At 34.1% G+C, this 13170-nt stretch overlaps 1 protein-coding gene across 5 annotated transcripts; it reads right to left on the bottom strand.

Moving 5' to 3' along the window:
* Positions 1 to 299: 299 nt before the first annotated feature.
* LOC113869023 (DNA gyrase subunit B, chloroplastic/mitochondrial-like) lies at positions 300 to 11089 on the bottom strand. Of its 5 annotated transcripts, XM_027505117.1 has the most exons (14): positions 10843 to 11089; positions 10468 to 10612; positions 10161 to 10241; positions 9950 to 10063; positions 9501 to 9557; positions 9045 to 9146; positions 8629 to 8779; positions 8447 to 8523; positions 7354 to 7464; positions 6140 to 6210; positions 5721 to 5862; positions 5242 to 5339; positions 4943 to 5072; positions 1176 to 4843 (listed from the first exon to the last, which is right to left on the bottom strand). In XM_027505117.1, exons 1-14 carry the CDS (start codon positions 10959 to 10961, stop codon positions 4640 to 4642), a joined length of 1602 nt encoding a protein of 533 aa, XP_027360918.1. In that variant the 5' UTR covers positions 10962 to 11089; the 3' UTR covers positions 1176 to 4639. The 5 variants fall into 5 exon arrangements, 4 of the variants coding, with proteins under 4 accessions (XP_027360918.1, XP_027360915.1, XP_027360916.1 ...); XR_003505454.1 differs by lacking the exons at positions 7354 to 7464; positions 8447 to 8523; positions 8629 to 8779; ... (4 more) ...; positions 10468 to 10612; positions 10843 to 11089 and adding an exon at positions 300 to 454 and having other exon boundaries at positions 1540 to 1723; positions 1798 to 4843; positions 4943 to 5077; positions 5721 to 5854; positions 6140 to 6237; XM_027505114.1 differs by lacking the exons at positions 7354 to 7464; positions 8447 to 8523; positions 8629 to 8779; ... (4 more) ...; positions 10468 to 10612; positions 10843 to 11089 and having other exon boundaries at positions 4943 to 5339; positions 6140 to 6606.
* Positions 11090 to 13170: the final 2081 nt, after the last annotated feature.

Genomic DNA, 13170 nt, shown 5'->3' on the forward strand with positions numbered 1-13170 from the left:
AACTACTGTAAAATCTTCCATCATGATTTCAACTTACGATAATACTGGTCGCCTATTTCTAGGTTTGGTTTTTCTATTATGTATTTAAGATCACGTAATTAAAAAAAATAAATAGAAAATTTTATTAAAGATTATAATAATTTATTTATTAATAGATTAAATGTATGAATTTTAATAAATTTTTAATGCATAAAAGAAAGCGTTGTAGGTTTTGAGCGTCATTTTGTGAAGCGCACGCAACATTGTATGTATAACGAAGGCTGGCTCGGGGATGCTGGCATTGAAGACTTGTATTTTGTCCCATACGTAATTACTTTCATAGATTTTAGTGCTTTACTCAATATTTGGTAGAAAGTGGGAAAATGACGGAGCATATTGAGTGCTGCTGTCAAGTACTGCACCGCCCAGCTTTATTGCTTCCAAGAAAACCAGATTCTGATTGTTTGGAAGGTGCCTGCCATGGCATTCTTACGTTAGAGCATGTTTAAAAATGATAATATCACGTTAAATTGTAATTTTAGGGTAAAAGTTATAATTTGTAGCGTTTAAATGGATCACATTTGATGCAGAATTATGCAAGTGTTAAACATAATACTTAGTATATGTTAACAATACCAAGTAACTAGATAAGCTTGCAGATCATTCAAGTTAACCAGTGAAATAAATAGTTACAAGGAAAAAAAAACTAGTAAGCTTATTGGCTAATTTGTGGACAGGATCGGAAACCTGCAACATGGAGTTCAACGAGATCGATTTAGAAAGAAGCGATCCACACACCCAATAGTCCACTGCTAATAGTGGGAGGTGTAGATAGTCATTTACATAGTAGGAGGGAGAGAGATTCATACTAAATTCATTTTAAAGTAAAAGTCTCGTTTAAAAAGGAAAATCAAACGTGTTGAAAAAAAATTGCAAAACCTTCTCTTGCAAAGATCGGTTTGACCCTCTCAAGTGCAAATCCAAAACACCTCATTTGTTTCTGGCCCATTGTAATTTTGTTACGAAACACTTCACATTTGCTTTCTTGATGTTTCTTATTTCAATTCAAAATTAATTACTAAGTAAAACAAAATTGCATAAAAATCGATACCTAGTGATGGGTTTGGATCTTTATACAAATAACACGGAGTTTTAGTATAATTGTTTGTCTTTTGTATCCTACAACATGGAAGAGAATATAAGAGGATCCAAATTCCTTCATATAACAATAAGCCAGTAAAGTAAAATAAATGCTTTTTTTCGACAATCAAGACAATACAGCAACCTTCTTATTATAGTTAAGTCAACCTATCTAACATTGGTGTCAACCCCTATTGGATTAGGTTTATTTGTATACAATAGTAAAGTTTCTGTGAGCACTCAACTGAACCATCCTAATCCTGTGTAGCTCTAAGACAACCAATATTTGCAACATTTTTGCGAGTATATTAGTCTTCTGGTTAAACTACAATTGAAGTACAATACACATATTGCCTCACGTCAGTTGCCAACAATGAGATTTTCTAATAGCATCCCATGTGTGGGAATAATGAAATTTACCTCAATTCCCAACGCTCCAGCCAAATGTACAAGATTTTGTCGTGCCAACAAACACAAGTGAAGAAATAATACCACTGATCAAGCAGGAAGCCAATTCCATCCTCTCATAGGACGAAAAAAAAGTATTGCAACCGGTAGGTTATTAGCCTCAGTTATTATTCTTGTGCCATATCAATGTACAAGCCTTCCAATAGGAAACAAAAAAATTGAGAACAAAATTATAGCAATCATGTGCAATTTCAAATAAGAAAGTTTTACCCTGGTTCCTCAACTTCAGTATTTCGTTCCAACTCCTGATGCAACTTTTACGGAGGCTTAACATCCCGAAACTTCTGCATACAATAGATAGCAGTAGCAAATGAAAGGAACCAGCATTTGCATATAATTCCAAATATGCGTTGTAAGTCAGATCAGAGGCTTTGCTCCAACCAGATAGTTTTCTGCACCCCAACGCAATTTCCTGTAATATTTGCAACAATCTGCAAAGACCAACGTTCACTAATATTAGTTGTGCTCCAAATTTACACCCAAATCACAACTGGGCAGTGCTCTTAGTCTTAGCATAGGAAGAAGATTGCTATGGTACAATCATATGACACATTTCCTCTCCCATCAATATCAAATTCAGTTGAGATAATGTATCCAACAACTGCAAGTTTTCTTGACTACATAAAATGAACCTTGGAATTGAGCTCCATACAAGCACTAAACTCAGGCCAACGGTGTAACAGCGTTACATTCTTTGTTTGCTGGTTATATTTATGTCACATGACCAAAAGAATATGACATCTAAGTGCCAATTTCTTTTTCCAATTTTAGGCAGTTAACAGTTCAACACTCAAGGCATTACGTGTTTGAGTAAAATGTTGTGCTCCCAGGCCCCAGCCTTCTGCTAGATCATTCACAACACTGTTAGTGAAAAACAGACTCAATTAAACTCAAGCCATGTACTTTTGAGCTGTTCATTCTCTTGAAATCAGTCAAAGCTACAAACAGCCCAAGAGTCCAGGAAACTAATAGTGGTTTCAAGCTTATTTCAATCAGGAGTTGTCCACCCTCGGATTGAGCTCCATACAACAGTGTTAGCAGAGTTTCTCATTCAACAATCGGCCCAACTGCAACCAGGAATCTTCTGAACATGCTTACCTCTCATCAACTCTCTTACTTGTGCTGATTCTTCCCAGTCCTCAGTAGATGCAAGAATGTTAGATAATTGTATATAAGCACCTGGATTTTCAGGATCAAGCTGAATAATTTTCTCTGCAGCCATCTTGCCAATGCTCTTGTTTCCATGGGCTATGCAGCCTCGCAGTACTGACAGCCACATGTTTGCATCAGCCTGAAAAGGCATCTCTTCAATAAGATTCATTGCTTCCTCAAAGCAACCAGCTCGTGCAAAAAGGTCAACCATACAAGAGTAATGTTCAATCCCCAGAGTTATATTATAGTTATGCTTCATATTTTGGAACAAATTTCTTCCCTCTTCAACCAGACCACTATGATCACAGGCTGAAAGAACTGCAGTAAAAGTAACAGCAGAAGGCCTCACACCACTGCACCTCATTTCGCTAAAGAGTGTCAATGCTTCAAAACCATATCCATTTGTGGCATATCCCATCAACATTGTATTCCATGAAACTTCATCAGATTTCATCATTCCATCAAAAACTTTACGCCCTATCTCAACAAAACCACATTTACAATAAAAATCAACAAGGGAAGTAGAAATTATCCGGTCAGATTCAAGCCCAAGGGTAATAGCTTTACCAAAGACCTGCTCACCAAGCTCAAGGAATGATTTGCTGGCACAAGCACTGACAACACTGGAAAAGCTAAACTTGTCCATTTTCAAGTCCAGCTTATTCATCTGACAAAAAATATCTAATGCTTCACTTGGACACGCATTCTGAGTCAGGCCAACTAGGATTGAATTCCATGAAATTAAGGTTTTACTAGACATTGTGTTAAAAATCTGTTTTGCATCTTCGATTCTTCCACAATTAGAATACACAGTGATCATAGTATTAAGCAACATTATATCATAAGCTTTGAGCTCACTGAACAACTTGCAAGCTTCATAATGGCTTTGACACTTGGAGTAGGCATCAAGTAGAGCACCACCAACCACTATATCATGAATTACCCCAGCTCTACAAGCAAAGGCATGCATTTGCTGAACAAGTTCAATAAGAAGTAAGCTACTACTTGCACTCAAAATGTTAACAACGGCAGAGATATCTCCCCAAACTCCATTCCTGTGCATTCTATTGAAAAGAACCAAGGCTTCTATTTCCTCACCATTGGATACATAACCCGAAATAATGGAGTTCCACAACACAGCACATGGATCAACCTTACTCTCAAAAGCCCTTCTTGCCTCTCCCATTCTTCCGGCATTTGCGTAACCAGATATCAAAGCTGACAAAGAGAAATCATCCACTCCCCTCACAAAACTCATAACACGAGCAGCACTATCCAAATCACCACATTTCCCAGACAAATTAATCAGTGAGCTGCACAAGACCTTGTCAAGTTCTTCCAATCCCAGGCCATCAATGAAAACACGTGCATGGACTTGTTTCCCACAGTTGAGAGCCAATAACTCAGCACAAGCGCCAAGAACAGTTGTCAACACAAAAGCATCCCGGTACACCATTTGCAAGGGGTCAGAATTCATGTTCTTGAATAGGAACAGTGCTTTCCTCGGATGCCCATGTCGGGAATAACCATGAATGATGGAATTCCAGACAAGGTGGTTCTTTGAGGGCATGGCATTGAAGAGAGAATGAGCTAGTTGAAGGTGACCACACTTGGCAAATGAAGAAACGACCATGTTCCAGGAGTAGTGAGTCTTGTGAGGCATGGCATGGAACAAGTGGAGGGACATGTGGGTGGCACCTGAGTTGAGGTAAGCTTGGATGAGTGTGTTCCATGAGAAAGCATTTGTGTGGGGCATTTCATCAAACAAGTTGGACACATCGTGGAGACAGCCGTGGCCTGAGTATAACTGGAGAAGCCGGTTCGCAATAGCGAGGGAGGAATTAAGAATACCAGTTTTAAGGAATGCCACGTGGAGTTGTCTCCCTTCACAAATGGAGGACTATGACTGAAATGTGCGAGCTAGGCCATGCAATTCCATCCTCTTTCTCTGCGCTTCCCAACCATTCTCAATTCTTTGCTTATTTATACCACAATCTTCAGGATTTGTGGACGAACAATCAGCTAGTTTTCCTGGAAGAGATGAAGATCTTAATACACTCTTTTGTCTCACCAATTCCGTTGCTCTTTTTGCTGCCAAAGCTGCCTAATTAGACCATAAATTTCATAAGAGGAAAGCTTTTTGGTTAACCTAAGCAATAGGGATTAAAATACAGAATTGTAAACTTGAAAAAGAGATGACTACCTTGAAAGCATTAAGAGCTTTAGAAAGTACAGAATCAAGAACATCTGGATGCAATTCCAAATACTCAGTAAGGTAGTCATGAATAGATTGATCAACCACTTTTTGCACCTCTGGATTTCCTTTTCCTAACCTTGTCTTTTCACAGCAGAGAGAATGGTAAGTAAAAACTTAAAGCAGAGCCATGAAGTGCAGGGAAAGAAAATCAAGGGTGAACCTCAATATTCCAAAAACCCCAATATTGCAAGAATATAAGCATTGCATCAAATAACACAATCATAAAGTATGCACTATGCAGTAACTTTGTTTGTCCTTCAAACTCTGGATTTGAGACCTTGACTGAGACAACACATGTTAGACCCTCTCTTACATGCTCACCACTTAGAGTAATATCCTTATCCTGCAAATAACAGAAATGCTACTCAACAACGAAAATGATCCACTTTAAACCATTCATAAAATAATCCATTTAGACAAGGGAGACATTTGCTATTTTTCAATTACCACATTTAACAGACATGTACAAAAGTTCCAGTTCTGCTAAGCATGCAATACATAACTAGAAAAGTGGTTTAGTATTTTGAGAAATTACTTACCTGTAGACCTGTAGTGCACTCAAAGTTAAGGGTAAAATAATGTAGTTGCAGGGTTAGTATATTTAGTCGCGGAGAATATCAAAGCAACAAATTTTTAACTACAAGTTCTATATTTCAGGAAAGTAGATGCGCAGAAGTTAACAACAGGGAAAATAAAGAAGATAAAAAACACAGTTGACTAATACCTTGATAACGTTGGACTTATTTCCAAGACTATTCAATGTTCTTGTTATAGAAGCATTCATACCATCGATATGAGTGCCACCATCAATAGTGCATATGCTATTAGCATATCCCAGTACTGTATCTGAATATGCATCTTCACACCTAGTAAAGAAGAAATTAAATGAATTTCATACTAATAAAAGGAATTATGAATAGATATCAACAATATTATACAGAAAATGATACAATCTATTGTTCATTTTGAGCTTCAATATTTACAAGATATAAAAGGCTACCACCCCATAACTTCACAAGTTAATTCTTACTTATACTCATTAGGATTCAACTTCCAAATACACACAAATGAATCCAGACACACTAGATGAAATGTATCTAGCAAACAGAACAGAGCTGTATCAATTGGCATTGGAGGGCTCACCACTGAAAAGCTATATCAATTGTGATGCCATCTGTTTCTTTTCTAAAACTCAGCACATCAAGCAGAGCTTTCTGGAACAGGTCGTCACTAATCAATAACCACTTTAAAGTTACTTTCAAATCCAAATGAACTACATAATAAGCAGTTTTCCATTAAAAGGAAAAAAATTGAAGCAATGAACCATTTTTTGATAAAGAAAATCAACACTGACAAAATCATGTCACAAATTTCAACCATTCTTATAAGGCTAACAGGGAACATCACTTACAAGCAATGGGAAAACACCCAACTGTAGAAAAAGAAACTCACAATTTTAAAAGAGATTGTTATGAACCCAGAATAGAATATAGAGAAAGAAAAAGAATATTGTATTGCTTGATTGAAAATGCACAAAACCCGGGGATAGATCTCTCCTTCAAGGGTTTCCCCTTCACAAAGGAATGTCCCTTTCACAATTGAGCTAATGCCTAATGCTACTGTTCTCCAAAACTAACAAATATTCTTCAAATCGTCTGCCCTCCTACCACTTAAGTTAACTAGCCAACTAATTCTGTAACTAACTACTACTCTAACTGTTTTGCCTTCCAGCTCTACTTAACCATATTTCCTACAAGTCTTCAGTCGTCAGCCCCATCAGACATCATGCAAGAGTTATTAATGCCCATGCAGTACAAGTAGTAGACTTAATGCTATCCACATAACTGAACTGACTAAAAAATGCGAAGACAACCCTGTCCAGGCCATTGGGTTGTCCTGCATAGGTTTCATTTGACTACCAAACTAAGGAGATCTAATGGCCCCAGTGCAGGGGTGAGTTCAATTGTGATTCAACAAGTTGTGTAAATAGCATCGCAGCCATTACTCCAAAACAGTAGTAATACAACTTACACAACTTTTTTTGTTGCAAACCTGAATCCAAATGGTACCACTTAAAACTTTTGTTATTCTAAATAAATGTCATGTGACTAAGTGAGGAAGTGTTTACGGTTGTGAACTTAAATGAGTTGTGCAGTAAAAACTAAAAGCAACACAATTGATATTTCATAGAAAAATATAAGCATATAATGTGATGAAAACAAGCATAAAAAACTTATTTTATAATTGAAGAAAGAAGAATGGAGAAGGATAAGATATCTTACAAAAGCAAACAAACACAAGTAAAAATATATGACATTACCTATGCATTACAAGCATAAAGGTTAAAAGCACACGACCTTATCAGTGTTAAGCCATTTCACATATTCAACCAACCCCCCAGCATAGAAATATTCATTATATTCAACTTTTTCTGGATCATTGTCCTCTTTCCAAAGTGTGATAGTAAGCTGCAAAGGTCAAGAAAATTCATGGTAAGATGCAAAGTAGATAGAAAATTGCTCTTTGAGAAGTCTTTGATTTATACGTGGTTAAATGAGGGACAAATACTTTGGGCAGCTCAGTCTTACTTTTTAGGTGTGCCAAAAGATCAACAAAAACTAACCATCTAATACTAAACCTAATTTACACACTCAAGCTTGAACTCCGATCAATTACAAAGCATCTTTACTTTCATATTATAAAACTCATCAAAGAAAAGATGTTGGGTCTAGGCCAACTGGGCCTCCACTCAAGACATATCAAAAGAGAAAGGGTAAAATGGGAAGGGTGGATCAAGAAGCCGTTATGCGAGATTCTAACTGACTAACAAAATTAGCATAGGTGGCAAGGGAGGTACGGGGGAAATATAAGGAGAATGAATAGATGACAAAGGAGGATTTTTGGCTGGGAGGTCATTGGGTGGTGGTTGATGCAGTGGGAGGGTCTTTAGTTAATTGCTGTATTCGGTTTTCCATTGTTATAGTTCCTTGGCTCTGTTTTTTTCTATTATAGCAGCTTGTAATTCCAGGGATCCTCCCTGTGTGAGCCCTATAATTTCAATCGAATACTCAGTTCCTAACAAAAGATGTTTTTTAATTCTATATCCTAACTTCTTTCATCTTTCAACTATACTAAATTGTACAGCATAAAATCTTATAGTTTTTTTCATCTATTAGAGTAACCCGACAAATTTACACACACAAACAACAGTCAGCCAAGATATTGACAAGAAAAGGGCAGGTGGCATTGGCAGTTTTCTAACAAGCAAAAGATGGTGTTTTTTGGATTTGAGTAAGGTAATATGAAATTAAAACCCTAGAAGGTTCAAAGACACAATGTTCATGAATAAATGTCATGATAAATTATCCACATTTAAGACCATTTCTAATAAGAAAAATAAATGTTGAATGAAACATCACAAATGGACGTTACTTAAATCAATAACCTCACCTTTGGGTTGAGGAAAGCTAACTCCCTAATGCATCCAGCTATTGTATTGTAATCAAACTGAATAGCAGTGGTGAATACTGCATGTTAAGTTGAGATAAAAAGTAAAGCATGCATTAGACTGAAGTTTGCAGTAAACAAGAAAAAACATAACCAGAAATGCATGATCAAATAAATATATGAACCTTCTTTGTCAGGCCAAAATCTGATACGTGTGCCTTGAAGATCTTTCTTTTCATCTGGAAGCACAAGGCATTTCAGAATTGTCACTGGTTTTCCACGAGAATATGTTTGCATGTATTCCATTCCATCACGCCAAACTGTTACCTCTAATGACTGTGAAGTAAGATAGCAAATAGGATCTTCAGATAACACTGATAACTAACCAGAACTAACAACCTCAGACTAAAAAGGAAATATAGAGGTGCTTGTATGTTTAGTTAATATTTAAATCTAGGACAAAGAAGGTGCAATGATGAGTTGAAATTAGATCCATAACATCAATACCCATTTCAAATTCTTCATCCAATGCTTTCAAATATGCACTGTAAAAGCTCAACTTAAAAAATAGGAAAAATTTGTCAAAGAAGACGTATCTAACCTCAGATAATGCATTAACAACAGACAAACCAACGCCATGTAAACCACCTGAAGCAGAGTAACCACTATTGGCACCACCAAATTTTCCACCGGCATGCAAGACCTGCAATGTTCATAACAGCAAACAATCATTACAGCATTATCCAACTAAAAAAATATACAGAAAAGATTGAGTATAAATTAAAAATGAACTCCAAATGATGGGTAAAATTGTGTTACAGCATAAGGGCCAAATTCCAATCTTTTCAAAAGTGAAAATTCATATTTGTGGAACTAAAAGAATGCATTTCCTTACACTAAAACCATAATTTAGTTTTCTGATAAAATGGTATAACAGACTCAAGTGGATTTGAATTTCATGGTATCTAAAGATACATGCAACATAGACTTCTGAAAATGCTTAAAGCGTATATATAGCAATTATCTAGACTTATTAATCAAGTATGTGTAACAATACCGTCAACACTGTCTCCAAGGCACATTTATTTGTAACTGGATGCAAGTCAGTAGGAATCTGCATTCCACGAGATAAATTAGTATATGTAATCAAATTAAGGCAAACGATTGTAAATAAACAGTGATGAATAGTAGTTTAGTACAAGCATTAACAGCTAAAAATCATGATAGATGGCAAATTATACTCATCCATATAAGAACAATTGCTAGCATTGTCAAGCAGCTGGTCATATACAATATTTAACTCCACAAAACTAGGGAAGTTAGAAAATAGTTACTGGTTACATTAAAAAATATAGCAGTACCATTATACGGTGCACAACTCAGTCTTTTTTGGTTCTAAATTTTACATCTAAAAGGAAAGAGTTCAAACACTTCAAATTAACATTACATAATAGATACATACTAAGCACAATCTACCCATAAAGAAATTTAGACAGCAAAGCATACCCCACGACCATTGTCCGTGATGCTCACAGAATCATCTGCAAGTAAAATAACATCTATCTTGGAAGCAAATCCAGCTTGAGCTTCGTCAACAGCATTATCCAAAATTTCATACACCTAAGATACCAAATAATCTCTGCATCAATTAGAAAATTCCCAGAACAAAAATTAAAATATCAAAAAAGTCTGTAAAAATGAAATTAGAAGACGATACCAAATGGTGCAACCCACGTGGGCCAGTGCTTCCAATATGCATTCCAGGCCTTTTTCTTACAGGGTCCAATCCTTCAAGCACCTACATGTATTAAACAACCATTGAAGAAAAAAGGCTGCAACCTTCCAAAGTATATTTGACAAAGCAATAAACTAAAGGCACTGACAAGAAATATACCAAAGATAATTTTAAACACACAGCACTCATAAAATTCTTTAGCACAAAAACAGTTACAACATCCAATCTACATTCAACAATTGGTTTCATCATATCGTGTATACAATAAAAAAAAACAACCCGAAATTGCCTGAATTTGATCAGAACCATAAGCTTTGGAACTTTCATTTTTCTGAAAGGCTTCAGCTGTCGAGGCAGAAGACATAAACGCCCTCGGAGTGACTGCATTATGTACCGAACGTGGAATCCACAATTTTCTGAGAGGAAAGCTTATCCTGAGAAAACCCAAAACAAAAAAAAAATTACAAATGAAGACAAACAAACAACCCTTCTAGCTATGGTTCAATAGAGAAAAAAAAAAAATAACCGGTCCAAAAAAACCATCCATTTTATTATAAGTTCCGAACTTTGTTATAATTTAATCATTGGAAAGTATGAAATATAAAAGGGGTAGCAATTTATAGAGAAGAAAAGGGGAAAAAGGAAGCGGAAAGCGAAGTTAAACCTGGGTTTGGAGAGGGGGGAAAGAAGAGAAGAGGAATGAGGGTGAAAGGAAGAGACGGTGAAGAAGCAAGAGGCCATGAAGCGAAGCAGAGGAGGGCGAGTTAGAAGGATAGGTGCCATCGCATTCACATGGAAATCAAATACAACCAAACCAAAACATGTCTTTCTTTTTCTTTTCCCTGCTTTCTAAGTTCTAATTTCTAACCTTAACTCACTCACTCTATCTTCTCTTTTTCTTTCCTCTAAACCCTACATTTATTTCCATGCGTGTTTTGAATTGCAGTAGAAAGTGCCCAAAATTGTGTTTACAAAATAGAAGCTACTCTGCAGCATGTGAGATTCTTTCTAATATAAACGTAAATTTAAACATGCTATGTATTATATAACAAATTTTATTAATAATATTTTGTTGTTATTTTTTAATTTTCATGAACGTGCAATTTTAACAGTGTTTCAAAATTATTTAAATATTTATCACACATTACATGATATATATACAATATTTTATTATTTTTTATTATAATCTTTTCAGACTCTTTTTTTTAAGGTAAAATTTATAATATCATTTATGATTAAAAAAATTTGGTATCCTTCCTTACACTTATAACAATTATTACCATTAATTTTATTTTAATAAACAGTAAAATTAGTGATTTAGTTAAAAAAATAATAATCTCTAATGTTTAAAACATAAAATAAATAATAATTATTGATCTAGAAAGAATATATAATATTTTTTAACTTTGTAACAGCAAATATTATTATTTAAACATAATTTTTCTTTTAGTGACTTAATTCTCTTATCTTAATATATAATAAATGCAATAAAAAAAAACTAATAATTTTGTTCATTAAAAAAAATCAAGCCGCTAAAATAAGAATATGATGAGTAAAACCTTTCTTATAACGAGTAAGATTAGTATATTTTCCATAGAATTATAATAAATTTCATTCTAAATTTTGACATATCCAATATATCATGTCCAGTCTTAAAAAGACAATTTGGCATGTTTAATTCAGGAAATAGTAATTGCATTATTAATTTGGAGAATAGAGGAAAATTGTCTACCATGGTTGAATTCCTACGTAAAGAAATGCAAAACTCACAGAATCGATTTCTTAAAATTTATTATTAGTTTATTAGGCATTCAGACATAAAGTAGTTAGAAATCTGTACAATAAATAGGTATTTTATTTTAAAATAAATTTATATACAATATATAATAAATTTATTTGAAATATTTTATTTTTAAATAATTCATTTTAATTTAATTCTATAATCATAAATAATATGAATCAAAACAATAAAAATTTAATAAATTACAATAATTTTAAATTAATAAAATTAATATATTAAGTATTATAAATTTTATATAATAAATAGTTATAGAAATTTTAAAAATTTATACAAGATAATAAAAGAGTTTATATAAATGTAAACATAAAAATTTACAAAAAATTTGAAAGTTGATAATATGTTTTTTTTTTTCATCTTAATCACATGTATCATTAAAAAGAGACAATCTTTTTTACTTAAAAAAGACTTTATATTTAGCAAAACCAAGTGTTATCAACAGTGGATTGTAAAATATCTAAAAATAAATAAAAAACTGCAATGACATAAAATGGATAGTGTTGCGAATAAATAGCGAAAGTCACATAAGAGTTGAAATATAAAAAATTAAAGTAATAATGCAATATAAGAATAAATAAGCTACATAAAAATTAAAAGACGGTAACTTATCAGCAAGAACATAATTGCTTCTATTGTCCGTTATTATTTGGACAATCTTTTCTTTCTGAATTTTTTCAATAATAAAGTCAAGCAAGTCAATTTTTTTTTACTAGTCTTTAAAATATCTGACGCATCAATAAATTTAATGAACATAGTGTCTGGAGGACAATTCACTAAGAAGTTGATTAAGGATCTTTGTTTTTTTTATTTTTCCATGCATTAGACATGATAAAGCATTCAAATCTTCTCCATTGCTCCTTTTGATCCTTCAACAAATCTTTAATGTATGTCAACTCTTTGAGAAATAAAACTCTTATATTATGGTAAGAAGGAGCTTTTAAATTTGGCCCAAAACTTTCAATAGCTGTAAGCATGTCATGAAAGCTTTGCAACTTAGTCATGTTGAAGGATAAGCCAACTTGATACAAAAATCAACCAATGTGTTAATGAACTCTTGTAGTTGCCTCCTTGTCACATGCTTCCCTTATGCTTGCTTGCCTTAGTTTATCCTTTTTATTCTTCTCAATTGTAGTTTCTAGCCTTCTAAAATAAAGATTAATAGGGCCCTTAGAAGCACTCTTCTTTCTACTAGCA

The sequence above is a fragment of the Abrus precatorius genome, unplaced genomic scaffold (genome assembly GCF_003935025.1).
Source record: "Abrus precatorius isolate BTA unplaced genomic scaffold, Abrus_2018 Scaffold6, whole genome shotgun sequence".
Taxonomy (NCBI): Eukaryota; Viridiplantae; Streptophyta; class Magnoliopsida; order Fabales; family Fabaceae; genus Abrus; species Abrus precatorius.